We start from the raw sequence: 24,293 nt of genomic DNA on the forward strand, positions 1-24,293 counted from the left end.
TTTTAATGTCATATTTCAATACTTATCAAACTGCAATTGTAACCAGTAATCAGTAATAAGATATTAAAAGACAAAACAGGGCTTCCCTGGTGGCACAGTGGTTGTGAGTCCGCCTGCCGATGCAGGGGACACGGGTTCGTGCCCCGGTCCGGGAAGATTCCACATGCCGCGGAGCAGCTGGGCCCGTGAGCCATGGCCGCTGAGCCTGCGCGTCCGGAGCCTGTGCTCCGCAACGGGAGAGGCCACAACAGTGAGAGGCCCGCGTACCGCAAAAAAAGGGAAAAAAAAAAAAAAAAAAGACAAAACAAATGTTTATCTAATACAAGTTATTTCTTGTGTATGTTTATAACCCAACTGTATAGTCAAACAGTAAATGGTTATAAAATTTCTAAAAGCATTGATGGTTCTTTAAGGATAGGATTCACTACAGAATTTTGTAAACTATGCAGGTAGGCAGAGCAAGAATAAACTTCACTATAAGTTTTATCTCTGGGGCAAACAGGCAAACAGGTGACTTGATGATGGAAATAATAATAATTTCAGCAGATAACTCCAAGGATTAAATATCTTTATAAATACAATTAATTTAAAAATTTAATAAGATTAAATATATGTGTACTTGTACTAAATTTGTGTATAGATGAGAATAAAGTATTATTTAATTAAATTGTGTTAAATTAATGTGTTGTATTATATTCACATATATTTATGTATAGACATATGCATATATAAAATACATTTATACATGTATTACATATGCTTACATACCCAAATCTATACAAAGACACCTGGCCCATAATAATCCTTCAGTATTTAGAACTGTAATCATAATCACTAAACTACCATAAATTATGTGCTGATAACTAACATTTATCTCTGACACTCTCATTCTAGTGCTCTAATTCATTTATTTTCATTGACAAACTAGCCCACTTTCTCTTGTTTCTCCTCCAACAGAGACTTTTTTTTTTTTTTTTTGGCTTGACCAACTCCTCCTCTATCCATAGTTTCCATGTTGGTGTTCTTTGAGATCCACATATTTCTCCTGACCTGACACATGGACTACAGGGCAATCCCTGAAACAAACTTCTTTCATGCACTTACTATTCTGTAATATTAAATCTGAGAATTTTATTATGCTTTTTATTTCAGACATACATTTTTGTGGGCTATTGTTCATCTGCATCTGAATGTCCTACAGGAGCTTCCTACTCTTTGGAATGTGACTGAATCATGCCTCTATCTCCAAAACAACTGCTGCTCTTGTGGCAAGTCTTGTAAGTAATATTTTTATCATCTACCATGTTTACTTAGCCCAGAAACCTCCAGTCTGTCATCAACTCCTCCCTCTTGCTCACAGCTTCTCATAAACTGTCAAGTTCAGAATATTCTTCCCCAAAAGACCACCGATCCTGTCTTTTCCCTTCTACTTGTATTAGCTCCCTGTTGTTTGTCTCATATCCATCTAGTAAACCTCTACTGGAATGGATGCCTAATCTACCATCTGAGATGATTTTTTTGCCTTAAACATTTCAGAAATTCTTTAGCTTTATCTATAATTTTCAAATTTACAATGAACATGATTTACTTTTTTACAGTCAGGAAAACACATTATAAAAATAATATCCCTTTAAAGGTTCCTATTGATTACAGCATAAATTCAATATCCTTATTATAGTTCAGAAGCCACTTAAAATATGACCACAAATTATCTGATCACCTATTATTCCCTGAGCTGTTCCTGGACCATAGTTCGAATTTCCAAACTTGATTAATGATCTAAACACTTTTCTCTCATTCTGAAATTTTCTTATTTGCCTGCTCATCTTCTATATAGGCTGCAGAAAAATAATCACCACCTCTTGGTAAGTTTTTTGTGTGGTAAGCTGTTTGGGTGGTAAGTTCCCAGTGTTCTCAAAACAGTTTATATCTATTAAAGCACCTTTCACATTGTATCACAAATACTGATTTTTTAAAAATCTATCTTCTTTCACTGGCCTAAGGAGTCCTTAAGGGCAAGAATCAAACTCTATTCATTTTGTAGAAGGAAGGATAGAAGGAAGAAATGAAGGGCAGTAGATATACAATTTAAAGGAATAATTTCCATGATTTTAACATATTTTGGCAGGAAAAAGAAATATGATATTTACTATATTCAAAACACAATATTTAAAAATATTACCTCCTCCAAATCTTACTTTTCCCAAGAGGGAAGAATATTTTCATGGTATTTAAAAATTGCTATAAGAAGCACTTTTGGGGCTTCCCTGGTGGCGCAGTGGTTGAGAGTCCGCCTGCCGACGCAGGGGACACGGGTTCATGCCCCGGTCCGGGAAGATCCCACATGCCGCGGAGCAGCTGGCTCCGTGAGCCATGGCCGCTGAGCCTGCGCGTCTGGAGCCTGTGCTCCGCAATGGGAGAGGCCACAGCGGTGAGAGGCCCGCGTACCGCAAAAACAAAAACAAACAAACAAACAAAAAAAGAAGCACTTTTGAACATTATATTTATGGGCTTATTTAAGCAAAACTATGCTCTGACTTCTGCAAATGTACACGTGGTTTCATCAGTATTCTTTTTGATAAACAGAAGAAATGGCTAATGGAGTCTCTAGTATAGTGAAGAGAAAAGTTCTAGCATTGCTTTAGTTGTTTTTGCTAATGTAGATTGATATCTCCAAGTTCCCAATTCTTCTAAGAGTAAAACTCTTACAATATCCAAATGGACCATATATGGTTCTCCACCATTTCCTCTCTAATATCATTTCTGTTCACTCTCCTCCTCCTTCCAGCCTTACTGGTTTCTCACTTTTTCTGGAATATGCCAACACACTCTCACCATAACACTTTGCTAAAGATATTCCCTCAACTTGGAAAGCCATTCACCCAGATATCTGTTTGGTTAACTCCCTCACCTCTCTCAGCTAGAGAGAGCTTGTTGTACTTAAATCATCCCCTGCATGCTTTGTAACTGTGTAGAAAGTTGATTAATTCTTCTGTTACTTGGAATTAAGGCTTTAGAAAATTCTGGCTAACTCAAATGGATCTTAGATCTAAAGATAAGATGAAACTCTTGTAAAAAAAAGAACTGTGCAATAATGGGTTAACTGTTACTTGGGGTGCTCAAACTCTGCACATTTCAAAGAAAGGACTAGCCCTTGCTTGGCTCCTGAGAGATAACATCTAAGCCCTTGAAATATCCTGCCAGATAGAGTGTTTCTGTATATCTGGGATCTTGGGCCACACCAGATTGTTTATGCTAACAATGTGATCTATGGTGAATGCCTGTTTTTGTTCACTTGGGGTCCTGGATCATACCACTTAATCTCTAGAGAGCCTAGAGACCCAGTAGCTAAGGTCAGTCACACAAATCCTCAATGCCTATGTAACTGCTCCCATAAAAACATTGGACACAAAGGCATAGATGAGCTTCCCTAACTGGAAATACTTTGTCCTTGTTGTTGCACATCATCGCTAGAAGAATTAAGCACTATCCATGTATCTTCACTGGGAGAGGATAACTGACAGTTCGTGCCTGTTTTCTCATACACCTTGCCATATATGCCTTTTTCCTTTGCTGGCTTTAGTTTCTATTCATTCCCTGTGATAAACCGTAACTCTGAGTATAACAGGTTTTCTGAGTTCTGTATTTCTAGAAAATCAACAAGACTGGGAGTGATCTGGTAGGCCCCCAATACAAAACAGGAGGAAATTTTTGTAACTTTGGGTTAGGTAACATGATAACAAAAGTATGAGCCCTAAAAATATTGATAAATGGGCTTCTAAATTTAAAACCTTTTTGTTTCAAAAGATAACATTATGAAAGTGAAAAGACAAGCCACAGAAAGGAAGAAAATATTTTCAATTTTATATCTGAAAATATTTGAAAATCAAATATCCAGAATACAGAAATAAGTCTTATAGCTCAACAACAAGAGGACAAAGATTGGCAAAAAATTTGAAGAGACATTTTATTTCAAAAAAGACAAATAAATTGCTAATAATCACAGGAAAAATGTTCAACATCACTTGTCATTAAGGAAATGAAATTAAAACTACAATGAGATACCTTTGGCTATAATACAAAAGACAGTACCAAGTTTTGGTAAGGATTTGGAGAAATTGGAATCCAAATATATTGTAAATGGGAATGTAAAATGATACATTATTCATGTTATCTCCAAAAGGGAAATAATATAAATGACCTTTAACTGGTGTTGGATAAACAAAATGTGGTATATCCATACATAAAATACTATTTAGCAACAAAAACACACCAGAATATTAATATATGCTCCAACACAGATGAACCTTAAAAACATTAAGCTAGGTAAAAGAAGTTAGTTTCAAAAGACTACATACTGTGTGATTGATTTTATATGAAATGTCCAGGAAAGGCAAATTTATAGATAGAAAGCAGAGCAGTGGTTGCCTGGGGCTAGAAATGTAAGCAATAATGATTGGCAAATAGCTCAAGGGACTTCTTTGAGGTGATGGAAATAGTCTAAAATTGGTGGTGGTTGCACAACTCTATAAATTTACTAAAAATCATTGAATTGAACACCTATAATGGATGAATTTTATGGTTTAAAAAATTATACCTCAGTTAAGCTGTAAGAAAAATCTAATGGGAAAGGATAGAAAAATAAACAATAAATAATAATCTACATGATATATAAGAAGAAGATAGTGTTTTGGTTCAAAACAAATGAAGAATATAATAATGAATATAGGGAATATAGTGAAGGAGGAACAGAAAATTTGCAGTATTAAATAGGGTGGTCAGATAAGCCTCAAAGAGAAAGGTATTAGCCAACTTGACATCTGGCTGAAGAGCTTGCCAACCCAAGGGAAGAGTGTGAGCAAAGCTTTAAGGCTGGAGCATATCCTCAAGTTTGAAGAACAGTGAGGAGGTCAGTGTGGCACGAAGGAGAAGATTAGTAAACAATAAACTCAGAGAAATAATGGGAGTAAGGAGAGAAAAATAAAAGGCCTTATTACGCATTGTAAGGTCCTTATTTTAAGAAAAAATGGCAGAGCCATAGGAGGTTCTTTAACAGAGGAATGGCATAATCTGGCATACCACTTAAAAGCATGACTGGATGCTATGAGAATAGACTTCAGGAGTGAAACAGAAGTAGGGAGACATATTAGGTGGCTATTTTGATAATCCTGGCAATAAGTTATGATGATTTGAACCAAGGGGGAAGATGGAGGTTGCAGTGCGAGTGGTGATATTCTGGATAAAGCATGGGGGGAAAATTGGCATCAATTTTTCTCCTTTTAAAAGTTAATTCATACTTCTATAAAAATTAGAAGATAATACATCAAAATGTTAATCATATTTCTCTCTATTTGATGAAGTTATTGAATATTTGTGCTTCTACTTTGTCCAACTTTCTAGCCATGTGCACATATTATTTCTATAGAGAAAAACAGAATTTTTTTCAATATCCAGTTCATTGAACAAGATCATAATGCAAACAAACTTTGTTTTTGCAAAAATTTTAAGTCAACACCAAACTGGTTACATATATGAAGTAAATAGTGATAGATGGTAATGCTAGCAATATGCAGAATAGTCAAAGAAGCAACAGATATTTCCTGAATACAGAGCGGCGAACTCACCTTTCCATAAACATGCGGTAACATTATTACCAACTAACTTTCCTGGCATTATATGACTCTCTCTAAAATGTCTAATGTCTATTTTTTTTAACTGATAGTAAGTGCAGTTCCAGTCATAATAAATACAACTTGTATCAGTAAGGAAATTTTGTTATGCTGAGATAAGAACAACCTCAAATTCTCAGAGATTTAAGTAACAAAGGTATATTTCTCATTTCATTACATGTCCAGTTCAAGTGGATGAGGGCAGGGTCTCTAATAATTATAGTTACTTAGGGACCCAGACTGTTGAAGGCTCCATTTTGACATGATCTACCAGGATGAAATATGTTAAATTATGAACTAGTTCTTAAAGCATCAGTCCAAAATGATACACCTTATTTCTGCTCTCATTACATTGGCCAATGCAAGTCCTATGGCCACAAAAGTGTACGGAAGTACAATTCTATGATGTACTTGAAAGAAAGAGAAAAATCTATGATAATTATTTTTATAAGATGTGAGATAAGAGAAGAAAATATTAGACCTTCAATTCATACTCATTTTTACATAAACAAAATTAACCTATACTAATATTTAATACAAAGGTTTTCTAAAATTTAATTTTAAACTCCATTAGTATTTAATAATAAAGAAATCTTAATTTATTCCTACATCGGATGGTCACATGACATGTATAGTCCACAATATATTGAGACAGATTGGGAATTCCAAAAAAATGAGAGTTAAAAGAATTGTCCTAATTCATTCATATACTTGCAATACTTCCATATAATGGATTTTATATATGTCAAGTAAAGTTGTTTTAAGAATTATTATAATCTAATTTCAACTCTCACAAAATAGACAATAACTTTGTAAGATGCCTACAAAGACATTTGAGAATTGAAAATTGCAGACCCTGTCAAGAAGATGGCAGAATGACACTTCTATTCCTAGTACAAACTTGTCATCAGCTACATACAATTGCTGTCTGAAGAAACTGCCAAAACCAGATTTATAAAGAAGGTTACTTCACATATGGATTGACGGCCACCAACATTATTGATAAATCTTCCCTAAGCATATATTTTATATGGTGTATACAAGCTGTATACTGGACCTTTATAAGATATCTTTAAGAGCTATTATTTACAAGTAGTGAAATAAATACATTAGACCTATGTCTTTGAATCACTCTATCATGATATTAAATCAACATTTTTACAAATATTGAAGTATTCAGTAATGGAAATGTTTAATATTTTCAATAATGTTCATAACAGTTAATAAGTTATAACAAAGTTAACTTTTGTGAGAGAAAATGGGTTTTATTATTAATAAAAATTTAAATTGTTCAAAATACTATTAATTTTATATTTACTTTATCCTCTTACAATTTTAATTATTTTATATGCCTTAGAATGACCATAAATATCAATAAAGAAACTGATATATTAAGGTTTATATTATAAATAAAAATAAATTATATATAATTTATTTTTTCCACCAAAACTCTCTCTCCCCAGATCTTCACAACTTTGTCAAATGCACAAACCTAATCATTTAGGTCAAAGTCCTCCCATGCATCCTTTAGTCTTCCCCTTCCTCACACCTCATACCAAACCCATTAGCAAGTCCTGACATTTCTACCTTCAAAGCATATCCTAAATTGGTCATTTCTCTTCCAGCTGAATGCAGGCACCATCATCTCTCTTCTAGATTATTACATGGTCCTAATGTGTCTCAACCCACTTTTGCCCCACTAACACCAGAGCAGCCAATGATTCTCCTAAAAAGGTGATCAGGTCCTGTCAATCTCTTGGTGCAAATTGGTCATTAGCACTGATAAAATCTAAACTCCTTGAAATGCTCTTGCCCACTCCTTAAACTTCTTCTCGTAAGATTTCCTCTCTACTGTTTTCTGTATGTTCAAGGTACAGGGATATTTTTCTCTTCCTCAGACTAAGCCCCTTTTGGTCCCCAAATGTTTGCACTAGCTGTTCACTCTGTTTGAAACACTCATCTCTCGGATATTTTCTTGTCTGATTCTGTCTAAACATTCAGGTCTCTGCTACTAAATCAGCTCTTTAGAGTGGCCTTCCCTGATCATTTTATCTTAGAGGTCTCCACCTGCTTCCCCAGCCCCACTCTGTACTAAATTATGTGTTCCAAGGCCTTTAAGGCCTACAAAATTTGTACATCCCCACGTCCTCAGCCTCATCTCCCACTACACTTCCCTTCAATTGCTCTGCTTTATCTTCACTGTCTCCTCTTTGTTTCTTAATTAGATGAAGAAATCTGTTATGTGGTTTGCACTTGCTCTGTCCTCAGCAGAAATGTTCTTCCAGAAATGTGCAAGGCTCATTTGCTTAGTTTATTCTGGCCTCTGCTCAAATTTCATTTCATCAGAGATATCTGCCCTGATCACCCTATCAAAAGATCATCTCTTCCCTCTGCTTTGCTTTACTCTCTACCTATTTAGATCTTCACGGTACTCGTGTATATTTTAAACCTGTCGGTTGTTTGTCATTTGTTCAAGCCACTGGAACATAAGCTCCAATAGGGTAGTGGCTTACCCTATCCCCTCCATGATTCTAGCCTTTTTAATAATGCTTGATAATGTGTTATTGTAATTTATATAAGCTAGTCCATGCTGAGGCTAACTTGATGTTTGTCTATAAAACATGCTGCTATGATCAGTGTAATATAATCATTTTTGCTTTTTGTAATTATATTTTAAGTTAATTTCTAGAGGTCAGATGTTTATGTACATGTTATATGTGGATGTTATTGCCCAGCTGAGACCTAAAAAGTCTGTAACCGTTTACACACCCACCGCCTGTGCCTCCCCTCATTTCTGCACATTCACACCTACATTGGGTTTTGTGGATCTTTTTAGTATCTGTGACCTAAGAAATGATTGAGTGATTTATTGCTTTATTTGCATTTTATTGTTAGTAAATTTGAAAATTTTTATATGATTCTGGCATGTAAGCTGCCTTTTATATATTTTTCCCATTTTAAAATTTTATATTCATGTTTGTTTATTGTTATTTAATAAATTCCTTATACACTGAGGATATTTACATTCTATCTGCTATATATATTGTGAATATTTTCCCAGTTTGTAGTTTGTCTTTCATCCATATTTATGTAATTTTTTTCAAGAAGGAAATTTTCTATTTCATAAATCCAATGTTTTCATTTTTTAGAGTCCCTAGTTTAATATTCTTCTGTGGCTTCTTTGAGCATTTTTATTGTTAATGTTTTAACTTTTAATATTTTTTCTCCATTTTAACTTATGTTGGGATATGCAGCAGTAGCGGAATTCAAATATTTTACTTTTTAGAAATGGTTGATCAGTTTTCCTCATAATATGCCAATATTATGGTAATCATCATAATAGTTAAGATTTACTGCAAGATTTCTATTGGTCAGCCATTTTGCTAACTATTTTATATACAATAGCTCAATTGATCTTCACATCAAAAAAAAAACTTCACATCAATTTTCAACATTATGATGAAGCTTTTTTTTTTTCTTAAGAGAGGGACATAGCAAATGTTGAATGTTGTAAGTTGACCATGAAATCTTCTCTCATGTGTAAACAGTCAGGAGGCCAAGTTCTGAGTTTATAACACACAGATCTATGCCTTATCTCATGAGGTAGGGCAATTCAATAAGTGCCTGAGCAACATGTTATTGAGTGTATCACGCTGCTTATTATTATTGTTGTTGTAAACAGGGAGTATTCAATCCAGTACCACAGAACCTTACATGACTTCATGCTGCCTTCCTCAAGTTCCTTCAAACCTCCATTCCCCAAAAGTCTCCTGTCATGGAGTCATCACCACAGCACAGGTGAAGCCTGGTTCCACTGCCTGCACCAACACAAGAAGCATCAAGAGGAGGAAGAATATGTTTCCTTGCACTTAAAAAAAGAGACACCAAAAAAGTGGAAATAAATGCTTAGAAAAAAATATTCCAAAAGAAAACTGGAGTAGCAATATGATTATCAAACAAAATAGGACTTAATAAAAAGCTATATAGGGAAAAGGATGATAATAATAGAGTTGAGGATAAAACCCTCATAGCATAAGCACATGCAACAACTAAACCTCAAAAATATGATGGAACAAAAGATAGAAAGAAATTAGAAGTGAACTAGAAAAATGAACTGCTGAAGGACTATTTCACATAACCCTCTCAGAAAATAACAGGTAAAGCAGAAGAAAAATAAGCAGTGAGAGCAAGATCTGAACAAAACAATTAAAAACAAGCTATTTGGTATATATAGAGAGATAGTGTACTAAACAACAAAATATGCTTTTTTGAGCTCATATGAAATATTTCTAAAATAGGACATGTTTCATGTCATAAAGGAAGCCTGAATCAATTTCAAAGAAGCAATAATATAATACAGACTATTGTTCTCTAACAACATACAATAGAATTAGTAATTAAAAGCAAAGAACAGCTAAAGGAAATTTTATATTATCAGTAAATAAAATAAATAGCCATTGGATTTAAAAGGAAAAAATGTTCTTAGAACTGAGTAAGAGTGAAAATACTACATGGCAAAATTTATGGGAAACAAAGAAATATTTAGAGAAAAATACAGGTTTAAGCACACTTATCAAGAAGCTAGAAACGTTTTTAAAATGACTGTGATTTAAACTAGGAAGCTAGAAAAGGAGCAAGAGAGCAAACAGAGGACGCAAGAAAATAATGAAGATCAAGTCAGAAATCAATGAGAGAAGCAAAACAACAAAGAATTTTAACAAAACCAAATTCTGATTTCCCTCCAAAAAATTCCATGTCCAGTAGTTCTTACAGAATTCTACCAAATTAAAGGAAGAGTTTAAAGTCCATTTTGTTTTTTTGCAAAGAACTCAGAAAATAGAAAACAACAAAATCTATGTAGCTCATTTTAGAAAGCTAGTGTTATCTTGAATCTAAAATAGTAGATGAGTCTATTAGCTTATTTCAATTACGATCAAATGCAAAAATCTTAAATATAATATCAAACTCCTACACTGTATTTCAAATGTATATATGTATAATATGAAAGGATCCTTCAATTTGAAAAGTCTTTAAAGGTAATTTACATTAGCAGACTAAAGAAACCAAACCACATTATTATCTTAGTCAATGATACAGTATTAAGTTCAATGCCTATTTATTATGAAAATACCTAGAAAGCAAGGAATAGATAGGAACCTGCTTAATTTAGTAATAGTTAAACACCAGTTCTACAGCATTACACTTAATGGAGGAATTTCAGACACATTTTCTTTATGATTCAGAATTCCCATTATTTAACACAGTACTGGAGGCCCTGGACTATACTATGAAGGTAAGAAAAAATGGACAGTTGTAGAACATAGTAGGGAAGAGACACAACTCGATATTTTCTAATGACATCAATAACTATTTAGGAAAACCAGAGAAATAAAAAAGATAAACTATGAGAATTAATGAGAGTTCATCAGTACTGCTAATAATATTCACCTGCATTTTTCCACTTCAGTGGTAACCAGTGAGAACAGAGGAAATACGATATCTGTCAATATAGCAATATAGTATGTGTACGTGTCTGCATTCTAGGAACTAGCTTAGAATACACAAGATCTCTATGGAGACATTTTTTAAAAATTCTAATACATGATCCAAAAAATGAGCTTTTTGTTTGTTTGTTTGTTTGTTTTAATGAGAGATAAACTATGCTCATGGATGGGAAGACCTTACAGTTTAAAAAACTGAAGTCATAATTTAAAACATTTCTACTTTAGAAATCCCAGCTCAGAATGGCTTCATTTGGAATTCTACTAAGTATTTAAAAATGACATCTAATTTATATAATATCTTTAGAAGGAGAGAAAAAGACTTAACCCAAGACGTTCTATAATTTCAACATAACTCAACACAAAAACCTCGGTAGGATGTTAGAAGAAATAAAAATTATAAGCCAATTTCATACCCTAAAAGAAATACAAAAGTTCATTAAAACTAATAAACTGAATTCAGTGATATATCACCAAATGGATTTTATTCCACAAATAAATGGCTTAACATTCAAAAAAAAAATCAATGTAAAAAATCATATTATCACCACAAAAGTTATAGAAAAATATTTGATAAATTAAACATACATTCATGACTTTTAAAAAACTGTAGAAAACTAGAAACTTCTTTAAACTAAAACAGACATTATATTTAATGATAAATTATTAAAACTTTCTATGGTTGTGAGTGGGACAAGGAGGTCCTTTATCATTACTCTTATTCAATATTATACTAGAAGCACTAGCTAGTACTTAAACTGAAGAAAAATAAAGTACAATCATTGGAAAGAAGAAATAAGATTCAATCAATATACACAGAAAACTTAAATGTGTATATAACAAATCTAAAATAATATAAAGATATATTCTTAGAATTCAACAAACACAACAAAGAAAAAATGAAAACTTCAAAAGATACCACTTACAATGGAATTTAACAAATCAAATAACTAAGAATAAATCTGAAATAGAAATGTAAGAACTCCAAAAAATTATAAAATGTTATTGACAGAAGCGAAAAGAGATCTATTCATATAACTAGACAGATTATACTAGGTTCGTGGATCAGAAGACTTCATTTAAAATGACGTGAATTCTCTCTAAACCATGCACTGTTAATAACAAATGGGAGAACCAATTTTACAGTAGTAGTTCTCAAATTTGGCTGCATTTTTAATCATCAGGGAGATTTTTTTAAAACCCAATGCTTTATCGGTACGCCTTATCACTTACATGATTAAATCCTTGTCTTTGAGGAGACAGCCAGGCTCTGAAAGTTGCTGAGAAAGTAAATCTTAGATGTTCCCATCACAAGAAAAAAATTATAATTTCATGTGGTAACAAATGTTAACTAGACTTACTGTGGTGATCATTTTGCTATACCTACAAATATTGAATCATTATTTTGTATACCTGAAACTAATACAATGTTATATCTAAATTAAATCTCAATTATTTTAAAAAGATTGATAACATCAAGTGTTGTCAAAATATGGGTTAATTAGAGCTCTCATATTCTGCTGGTAGGAATATAAAGTGGTATAACTATTAGTACTTAGGAAACTTGTTTTCCATTACCTACCCAGGCTGAACATATGCACACTGTGTGATGTGGCAATTCCACTCATTTATACACCCAATTGAATGCTATACACATGTGAACACACATGTACAAGAATGTTCATGACAACATTGCTGTTGACATCTCCAACTGGAAATAAGCCAAATGTCCATTAGTAGTGGAATGGATAAATAAATTGTGATATATTCATCCAATGGAATATTATACACACTGGAATAAATAAGCTATATAGAAGAGCATGGATTAATTTTACAAAGATAATGTTGAACAGATATGCCAAACATAAAAAGATACATATTATAATTTTCCATTAATATAAAGTTCAAAATGGGCAAAATTCATGATAATGGTTACATTTGGGGAATATGGTGGATAATGATTGAGAAAGGTATAAGATGGTACTTCCAGAATACTTGTAATTTTCCATTTCTTAATCACGATGGCGGTTACATGAATGTACTTAATTTGTGAAAATTCATCAAGGTGTATGCTTCTTTCTCTTAATTGAGGTATAACATAATAGTAAAGTATTAAAAGATGAAGACAGTCTGAACACATGGAGAGACTATGTTCTTTTGTAAGACTTAGTGTAAGACTCAATTCTTCCCAAGTTAATCTATAAAATCAATATAATCCAATACAAATTCCAGTTGGATTTTTAAAGTAATCAGTTGATTTATTTAAAGACATGTTTGAAAGGTCTATGAATAGCTACATCAACTTAGAATAAAGGAGTAAAAACAAGAGATTGGTTTATACATGAACTATTATTCCAGAGCCATAGTTACAAAAATAATGCTTCAACACAATTAAGAAAACACAGACTAATGAAATAGAAGAGATATTTCAGAGACAGACCAACCCAGATGTGAGCATAATTTTAAGACAGCAACACAAATCAAAGGGGAAAGGATAACTAGCTTAGTAAATGGTGCTGGGAAATTGTGGTAACTATACGGAAAAAAGCTAAAACTGGATTCCTCTGCCCTTCATGGCATAGTTTAAAAATTAAATGTGAAATATAAAACTGTAAAGTTGATATAAAATAACATAGGAAAATACCTTTGTAAACCAAACATGAAGAAGAACTTTCTTATGAGAAACCTCAAAAGCACAAAAAAATGAGGCAAAAAATGACTGGGGGCCAGCTTAAGAACAAAGATACATTTCATGATATTATATATATGGAAAAATATGGTCGGATTGAAAATAATCAATTTACAAATGAATCAAACAAAACGGTCTGTATAAAACTGAAGGCTGCCTGCACCAATTCATTGCCTACAGGTGTTTGTGTGTGTGTGCATGTGTGTGTATGTGTGTGTATGAACTGGGTCTGACATTTGTCAAGCTTTGTTTTATTTCACAATATAATACCTAAAAAATTATTTTGTCTATAAAAGGGAAAGATTTGCCTACCAAAAATTCATCTTCCCAGTAGTTTGTCTGTATTTAACTCTACTACTGCCTCAATTCTACAACGCTTGGAACCAAAAATGCATATTTGCCCAGAAAATGACCCTGTCTTACATGTATTCAAACCACTGCTTAAATATTCTAGGGTATGTGTTGTATGCGTTGTAGGTCTTAATGCTCTTTTACTGAATTAATACAGTAAGTTACACCAAAGCACACTAACTTATTCAATAATCTTAGTTGAACTCTGACTTTAGAACTCTGCCATAGATTCTTTAAAAATTATCTTGTAATTAGTAAACATTAACTTCTATACCTTCAAATAAGGATGCCATTATTTAAGAAATTGGAAGTTAGGCCACTACAGAAAGAGTGAGAGAAGCGCTGATACAAGCAACTTTTAGAAGTGGTTAAGAGTTTGGTGAATTTTTCTTTCTAAATGCTGTGCTTTTAATAGTTGCTTTTTAAAAACTATACTCTAGAAACATAGATATGGAAAACTTAACTTTTCACTCAAGTTACAACCAATTTCAAAGAAAAGGCAGAAATAATTCATCATTCGTGTTGAACTATTTGAAGGCCAAGAAGCTTCACTCAATTCCCAGTCCCTATCCACCCCCCAGAGTCCTATCTCGTTTCTCCCTTCTCCAACACTATTGGGTCTCGACCATTCCTCAGTTAATTACTTTCTCTGATGACCACCTTTCCTCTAACAGAATTCATATATTCTGTTAAAAATTTCCACTAAAATTCCCAAGAGTATATACCTTATGAGCACTTTCTAGCCAGAGATAGGAAGGTGCTTACCTTCAAAATAGAAGCCTGACTGGATTTCTAGGACCCTGGGGAGGGTCCTGAGGTCAAGGGAGTAGATGAATTCTTCCAGCGACAATGCCATTGCTTTGGCTTGGGTCTTGTGCAGACCTGGTACTTACAGAAGCTTTTGGCTTCTGGGTGTCACTTGTGTGCAACTGTAGTCTCACCTCATCATTCCTTTCTCAGGCAGGAATGTCACACTGGAGCCCAACTTGGGTGGAGTAGCTCTGTGTGGGGAGGGCAGTGAGGAGGCAGGGGACAAAAGGTGTTACAGCTCTTTTTAGTTCTCATTGTGGCTTCATTTCCTTCTAACACTGAAGTAGAACAGGATGGGGGTGCGGTGAGCATATCTGAACAGACACTGCCAAAAAAGTGAGAATTGACAAGTAGCTCTCTTTGTCTGTCGCTGGTGCAGGTGTGCATCTCAAGAAGGGGCTAGGATGTTTGAGGTCACAGTTGCTTGTGGTTTGTCAACCAGGAAAGAACTGGAATTCAGGACTAAAGTCTAATCTTAAAAAGGGCACCGTATTAATTCTTTATCTCTTTACTTCACTTCTAAAGTTTGCCTCTGTGCTTTATTTGCATACTCTCAGTGCTTTTTTATTAAATTTGGTTACAAAAGTGCTTTGTGTCAGCTCTTTTCAGAAATCTGATACTCTGATGAAAGAGGATCGAAACCACTTTTATTCTTCCACATTAAAACTGAATATTAAAGCAGAGTGGGAGGAGTGCACTAAGCAAAGTGATACAGTAAATATTAATTTTCTAATCACTGCACTATAGTGAAGTATCTAAATCCGTTATTAGGAAACCTGAATTTCCTGGGTTTAGCTCTGCTTCTGACTTACAGGTGACATCAGCCTTGTCTTCTCTGTCCCTCATTTATTTAATGGAGAAAAAGTCAAAGTCAAATAAATTGTATCATTTCTTCCAAGGCCAAAATTCTACAATTCTGATCATAAGGTCCAAATTTGAAGTGGGGAGGGGTGAGGATGACCAAAGCCAAATGAAGAAAGAGAAGCCTCATAAAAATAAATCTCTTGGGGCTTCCCTGGTGGCGCAGTGGTTGAGAGTCCGCCTGCCAATGCAGGGGACACGGGTTCGTGCCCTGGTCTGGGAAGATCCCACATGCCGCGGAGCAACTAAGCCCGTGAGCCATGGCCGCTGAGCCTGCGCGTCCGGAGCCTGTGCTCCGCAACGGGAGGGGCCACAACAGTGAGAGGCCCACGTACCGCAAAAAAATAAAAATAAAAATAAAAATAAATCTCTTAAAAATCTTCCACTCTCTAGTCTTTGTATTTAAATAAGACAATATTTTAGAGCTAGAGTATACAGTTCAAGGTGATATTTTTTAAGTCTCTTTAAGGGTGACTAAAAGAACACTGGTTGGTATAAATACAGTGAAAGAAGCTAAGAAGCTGCATATTCTCCTTAAAAATTGGACTCCAGGCTCCCTGTCTAGAAACTGTTTTAGCCTTAGGCTGCAAAAAACATAGCCAGATAGAGAGGGTCAGGGCACATCCCAGCTCCACCTTCATGTAAATATCTAAGAAAATAAAAAGCACTGCCTTATTTTGATATAGAGCTTATAAAACTCTTTCAGCTCTTAAAATAATATTTGATACTTGCAATAATCTGCCTGGCTTCATTTCTTTCTTTACAAAACTAAAATTTATAAGGCCACATCAATAGTTTTTTCACCAGTGGCTTCTACTTCCTCATTTGCAACTTTTTTGCTCAAAAACCTCCTAAACTTGATTAGTCTGACTTTTGCACCCCTTCTCCCAAGCTTAGGTCCTTCAATCGACTACAAAAATTGTTTACAGCCTAACTGTATCTCCCATGGTTAAATATATGAAAAGACCTGCTATGGACTGCTCCTTAAAAATCGTACATCTGTTAGAACTAGTAACACAGCAAATTTCATTTGATATCTAAACCAAACTGGACTTCACTTGATTTTTTAAAAATATTTTCCCACATCAACTTTCTATCTTACTAGTCAAAGAAGCTATTTCAAAATATTACCAATCTTTTACAATTGTCTTTGCTACTCCTGCTTTTGCTCTTTCAACAAATGATCTTCCCTTCCTGTTACATTCTGCTTCTTTCTTTCTCTCAATCTTAGTTAACGACACTACAATGCTCTCACTTTCTCAAGCCAGAAGGCTGCATCATGGGAGATACCATATCCAGCCTCCAAATCCCTCAAGCACTATAGGTGGCAATAATCAATAACACTCACTTTGTTCTTGCTCTGTATCTCCACTATTACTACTTTAGTTTGGATCATAATCACTTCTGACACTGTAGGCAAAGAAATCCTGACATGAACAGCCAAGATGAAATTGACAAATAAGAATAATAAGAGTCCCTGAACAACCAAGTAGTAAAATCAATTATTAAAGTTTAATAACTGAAGCAGCAGGTGACCAGTGTAATAATAGTCTGATCAATGAGAATTCAGAAATAAAGCAAAGCATTGCCAACTAAAGACGGTCCCTCACCACCCAGTTTTATAAGAACTGAGTCATTAGCCACTGCAGTTGCTGGTCTTCAACACATCCTGAAAGGAGTTCAGGACAGAGATAAGGAATGAGGCAGTCGGTGCTGCAGGAAAACTGGCAGAACAGGCATTCAGATAGTTAGATATTCTCAGAAGAAAATTTTAAGAACTCATTTTCTTGCATCTTCCCATTCATAGAAAAGTACTAAAATCATTAACTGCAATATCTGTTCCTCATGACTAGCAGCAATCTTGCACTGAGCTGTGTGCTTGACTGCACGTACGCCTTCTCCAGAATTACATATATGCTAACCTCCCACCCCACCCCTTCTGAGAAGTTCCTCAGAGCTATCTGAAAAGCTGTCTCCTGGGCTATAGTCCTCAATAAGTCCTCAAATAAAACTGAAACTCACAGCTCTCACGTTTTGCATTTTTATTTCAATCAACAGTATAGATAATTATTTTACTTCAACAGTATAGGTAATTATTTTACTATATGAAAAAGATGAAATTTCAAAGCAGTAGGGAAAAATATTTCATCCAACAAATAGTGGTTAAATAACTTTTAAAATAAGCTTCCCCAAATTCTATGCAACAAAATTAAATTTATATCAATTGAAAAATTAAGTTTAAATAAAAATAAACCAAAGGAAAAAATAGAAAAATATCTGGAGAAGTAAGGAAAGAACTATTTCTTAGCATCAATGGAAGTCTTAAGGGAAAAGACTAATAAATTTGACAACAGACATATGAAATACTTCTATAAATTAAAAATGAGCTTTAACAAAATAGAAAAAATACTTTAAATAAAAAATTAATGTCTTGGATCTACAAAGATCACTTATTATTCACGCAAAATAAAAATATTTAAGGACTTCTGCTTCTGGCTATGAGCTTGGATATGACCAACTCTTCCACCAAGGACAATTTGAGAAGTGAATAATTTTTTTAAAACAGTTTTAAAGAACAAGAGAGCCATCAGGGCAGTCAGGACTTGAGAGTCAAGATCTTGAAAGGCAGGGAAACACAAGGTGAGGGGATTCCAATATTCTACACTTTTTTTCCCCTCAAGGCGTTTGTGGATTAGTAGTTGGCACCAAGAGAGAAGCTGAGAAGCAAAGCAAAAAGTGGTAGTAAAGAGATTGGTTCAAGATGGTAGAAGAGAAGGATGTGCACTCACTCCCTCTTGTGAGAGCACCAGAATCACAACTAACTGCTGAACAATAATCGACAGGAAGACACTGGAACTCACCAAAAAAGATACCTCACATCCAAAGACAAAAGAGAAGTGCAATGAGATGGTAGGAGGGGCATAATCACAATAAAATCAAATCCCATAACTGCTGGGTGGGTGACTCACAAATTGGAGAACAAATATACCACAGAAGTCTACCCACTGGAGTGAAGGTTCTGAGCCCCACATCAGGCTTTCAAACCTGGGGGTCCAGCAACGGGAGGAGGAATTCCCAGAGAATCAGACTTTGAAGGCTAGTGGGATTTGACTGCAGGACTTCGACAGGACTGGGGGAAACATGGAATCCACTCTTAAAGGGCACACACAAAGTAGTGTGTGCATCAAGACCCAGGAGGAAGGAGCAGTGACTCCATAGGAAACTGAACCAGACCTACCTGCTACTGTTGGAGGGTCTCCTGCAGAGGAGGGGGGCAGCTGTGGCTCACCACAGGGACAAGGACACTGGCAGCAGAATATGTGGGAAGTACTCCTTAGCATGAGCCCTACCAGAATACGCCAGTAGCCCCACCAAAGAGCCTGAGCCTCCAGGGCTGGGTCGCCGTAGGCCAAACAACCAACAGGGAGGGAACTCAGCCCGACCCCTCAGCAGACAAGCAGATTAAAATTTTACTGAGCTCTGCCCACCAGAGCAACACCCAGCTCTACCCACCACTAGTCCCTCCCATCAGGAAGCTTGCACAAGCCTCCTAGATAGCCTCATCCACCAGAGGGCAGACAGAAGCAAGAAGAACTCCAATCCTGCAGGCTGTGGAATGAAAACCACATTCACAGAAAGATAGACAAAATGAAAAGGCCTAGGACTATGTACTAGATGAAGGAACAAGATAAAACCCCAGAAAAACAACTAAATGAAGTGGAGATAGGCAAACTTCCAGAAAAAAAATTCAGAATAATGATAGTGAAGATGATCCAGGACCTTGGAAAAAGAATGGACGCAAAGATCTAGAAGATGCAAGAAACGTTTAACAAACACCTAGAAAAATTAAAGAGCAAACACCTAGAAGAATTAAAGAACAAACAAACAGAGATGAACAAAATAACAACTGAAATGAAAAACACACTGCAAGGCATCAATAGCAGAATGACTGAAGCAGAAGAATGGAAAAGTGAACTGGAAGACAGAATGGTGGAAATCCCTGCTGTGGAACAGAATAAAGAAAAAAGTATGAAAAGAAATGAAGACAATCTCAACCTCTGGGACAACATTAAACCCACCAACATTTGCATTATAGGGGTACCAGAAGGAGAAGAGAGAGAGAAAGGACCTGAGAAAACACTGGAAGAGATTATAGTCAAAAACTCCCCTAACAAGGGAAAGGAAATTGCCACCCAAGTCCAGGAAGCACAGACAGTCCCAGGCAGGATAAACCCAAGGAGAAACACACTGAGACACACAGCAATCAAACTGACAAAAATTAAAGACAGAGAAAAATTATTGAAAGCAGCAAGGGAAAAATGACAAATAACATACAAGGGAACTCCCAGAAGGTTAACAGATGATTTCTCAGCAGAAACTCTACAAGCCAGAAGGCAGTGGCACAATATATTTAAGGTGATGAAAGGGAAGAACATACAACCAAGATTACTCTACCCGGCAAGGATCTCATTCAGATTTGATAGAGAAATCCAAAGCTCTACAGACAAGCAAAGCTAAGAAAATTCAGCACCACCAAACCAGCTCTACAACAAATGCTACAGGAACTTCTCTAAGTGGGAAACACATGAGAAGAAAAGGACCTACAAAAACAAACCCAAAACAATTAAGAAAATGGTCATAGGAACATACATATTGATAATTACCTTAAACGTAAATGGATTAAATGCTCCAACCAAAAGACACAGGCTCACTGAATGGATACAAAAACAAGACCCATATATATGCTGTCTACAGGAGACCCACTTCAGACCTAGGGACATGTACAGACTGAAAGTGAGGGGAGGAAAAAGATTTTCCATGCAAATGGAAATCAAAAGAAACCTGGAGCAGCAATACTCACATCAGATAAAATCGACTTTAAAATAAAGAATGTTACAAGAGACAAGGAAGGAAACTATATAATTACCAAGGGATCAATACAAGAAGAAGATATAACAATTATAAATATATACGCACCCAACATAGGAGCACTTCAATACATAAGGCAAATGCAAACAGCTGTAAAAGAGGAAATCAACAGCAATACAATAATAGTGGGTGACTTTAACACCTTACACCAATGGACAGATCACCCAGACAGAAAATTAATAAGGAAACACAAGCTTTAAATGACACAATAGATCAGATAGCTTTAATTGATATTTATAGGACATTCCATCAGAAAACAGAAGATTACACTTCTTTCTCAAGTGCACATGGAACGTTCTCCAGGATAGAGCACATCTTGGGTCACAAATCAAGCCTTGGTAAACTTAAGAAAACTGAAATCATATCAAGCATCTTTTCCAAACACAACAGTTTGAGATTAGAAATAAATTACAGGGGAAAAAAATGTAAAAAACACAAACACATGGAGGTTAAACAATACATTACTGAATAATCAATAGATCACTGAGGAAATCAAAGAGGAAATCAACAAATACCTAGAGACAAATGACAATGAAAAAACAATGATCCAAAACCTATGGGATGCAGCAAAAGCAGTTCTAAAAGGGAAGTTTATAGCAATACAGTCCTACCTCAAGAAACAAGAAAAATCTCAAATAAACAATCTAACCTTACACCTAAAGGAACTACAGAAAGAAGAAAAAACAAAACCCAAAGTTAGTAGAAGGAGAGAAATCATAAAGATCAGAGCAGAAATAAATGAAATAGCAACAAAGAAAACAATAGCAAAGATCAATAAAACTAAAAGCTGGTTCTCTGAGAAGATAAACAAAACTGATAAACCTTTAGCCAGACTCATCAAGAAAAAGAGGGAGAGGACTCAAATCAATAAAATTAGAAATGAAAAAGGAGAAGTTACAAAGGACACCGCAGAAATACAAAGCATCATGAGAGACTACTACAAGCAACTCTATGCCAATAAAATTGACAACCTGGAAGAAATGGACAAATTCTTAGAAAAGCACAACCTTCTGAGACTGAATCAGGAAGATATAGAAAACATGAACAGACCAATCACAAGTAATGAAATTGAAACTGTGATTAAAAATCTTCCAACAAACAAAAGTCCAGGACCAGATGGCTTCACAGGTGAATTCTATCCAACATTTAGCGAAATGCTAACACCCATCCTTCTTAAATTCTTCCAAAAAATTGCAGAGGAAGCAACACTCCCAAACTCATTCTATGAGGCCACCATCACCCTGATACCAAAACCAAACAAAGATACTACAAAAAAAGAAAATTACAGACCAGTATCACTGATGAATATAGATGCAAAAATCCTCAACAAAATACCAGCAAACAGAATCCAGCAATACATTAAAAGGATCATACACTATGATCAATTGGGATTTTTCCCAGGGATGCAAGGATTCTTCAATATATGCAAATCAATCAATGTGATAAACCATATTAACAAATTGAAGAATAAAAACCATATGATCATCTCAGTAGATGCAGAAAAAGCTTCTGACAAAATTCAACATGCATTTATGATAAAAACTCTCCAGAAAGTGGGCATAGAGGGAATCTACCTCAACATAATAAAGGCCATAGATGACAAACCCACAGCAAACATCATTCTCAATGGTGAAAAACTGAAAGCATTTTCTCTCAGATCAGGAAAAAGACAAGGATGTCCACTCTCACCACTATTATTCAACATAGTTTTGGAAGTCCTAGCCCAGACAATCAGAGAAGAAAAAGAAATACAAATTGGAAAAGAAGAAGTAAAACTGTCACTGTTTGCAGATGACATGATACTATACATAGAGAATCCTAAAGATGCCACCAGAAAACTACTAGAGCTAATCAATGAATTTGATAAAGTTGCAGGATACAAAGTTAATGCACAGAAATCTCTTGCATTTCTATACACAACAATGAAAGACCAGAAAGAGAAATTAAGGAAACAGTCCCATTCACCATTGCAACGAAAAGAATAAAATACCTAGGAATAAACCTACCTAAGGAGGTAAAAGACCTGTACTCAGAAAATTATAAGACACTGATGAAAGAATCAAAGATGGCACAAACAGATGGAAAGATATACCATGTTCTAGGATTGGAAAAATCAATATTGTGAAAATGACTATACTACCCAAAGCAATCTACAGATTCAATGCAATCCCTATCAAATTCCCAATGGCATTTTTTACAGAATTAGAACAAAAAATCTTTTAATTTGCATGGAGACACAAAAGACCCTGAATAGCCAAAGCAGTCTTGAGGGAAAAAAACGGAGCTGGAAGAATCAGACTCTCTGACTTCAAACTATACTACAAAGCTACAGTAATCAAGACAATATGAATACTGACACAAAAACAGAAATACAGATCCATGGAACAGGATAGAAAGCCCAGAGTTAAACCTATGCACCTATGGTCAACTAATCTATGACAAAGGAGGCAAGGATATACAATGGAGAAAAGACAGTCTCTTCAGTAAGTGTTTCTGGGAAAACTGGACAGCTACACGTAAAAGAATGAAATTAGAACACTCCCTAACACTATACACAAAAATAAACTCAAAATGGATTAAAGACCTAAATGTAAGACCAGAAACTATCAAACTCTTAGAGGAAAACATAGGAAGAACATTCTATGACATAATTCACAGCAAGATCCTTTTTGACCACCTCTTAGAGTAATGGAAATAAAAACAAAAATAAACAAATGGGACCTAATGAAACTTAAAAGCTTTTGCACAGCAAAGGAAACTATAAACAAGACGAAAAGACAACCCCCAGAATGGGAGAAAATATTTGCAAAAGAATCAACAATGAATTAGTCTCCAAAATATATTAACAGCTCATGCAGCTCCATATTAAAAAAACAAACAACCCAATCAAAAAATGGGCAGAAGACCTAAATAGACATATCTCCAAAGAAGACATACAGATGGCCAAGAGGCACATGAAAAGCTGCTCAGCATCACTAATTATTAGAGAAATACAAATCAAACTACAATGAGATATCACCTCATACCGGTTAGAATGGACATCATCAGAAAATCTACAAACAACAAACAGTGGAGAGGGTGTGGAGAAAAGGGAACCCTCTTGCACTGTTGCTGGGAATGTAAACTGATACAGCCACCATGGAGAAGAGTAAAAAACGAAAAATAGAATTACCATATGATCCAGCAATCCCACTACTGGGCATATACCCAGAGAAAACCGTAATTCAAAAAGGCATATGTACCCCAATGTTCATTGCAGTACTGTTTACAATAGCCAGGTCATGGAAGCAACCTAAATGCCCATTGACAGATGAATGGATGAAGAAGATGTGGTACATATATACAATGGAATATTACTCAGCCATAAAAAAGAACGAAATTGGGTCATTTGCAGAGATGCAGATGGACCTAGAGACTGTCACACAGTGTGAAGTAAATCAGAAAGAAAAAAACAAATATCGTATATTAACTCATATATGCGGA

The 24,293-nt window shown here is 35.1% G+C and overlaps 1 protein-coding gene across 3 annotated transcripts in view; it reads right to left on the reverse strand.

Moving 5' to 3' along the window:
* THEMIS (thymocyte selection associated) overlaps positions 1–15,278 on the reverse strand; it is a 173,900-nt gene extending 158,622 nt beyond the window's left edge. Inside the window, exon 1 of one of the 3 annotated variants that reach the window (XM_067011289.1) lies at positions 14,976–15,217. In XM_067011289.1, coding sequence (XP_066867390.1) covers positions 14,976–15,066 — 91 coding nt within the window. In that variant the 5' untranslated portion in view covers positions 15,067–15,217. Of the gene's footprint in view, positions 1–14,975 lie in introns of all 3 variants that reach the window. The other 2 variants (XM_059083567.2, XM_067011290.1) reach the window with 2 other exon arrangements.
* Between the last annotated feature and the right edge of the window lie 9,015 nt (positions 15,279–24,293).

Source organism: Kogia breviceps, chromosome 13 (assembly GCF_026419965.1).
Source record: "Kogia breviceps isolate mKogBre1 chromosome 13, mKogBre1 haplotype 1, whole genome shotgun sequence".
NCBI lineage: Eukaryota > Metazoa > Chordata > Mammalia > Artiodactyla > Physeteridae > Kogia > Kogia breviceps.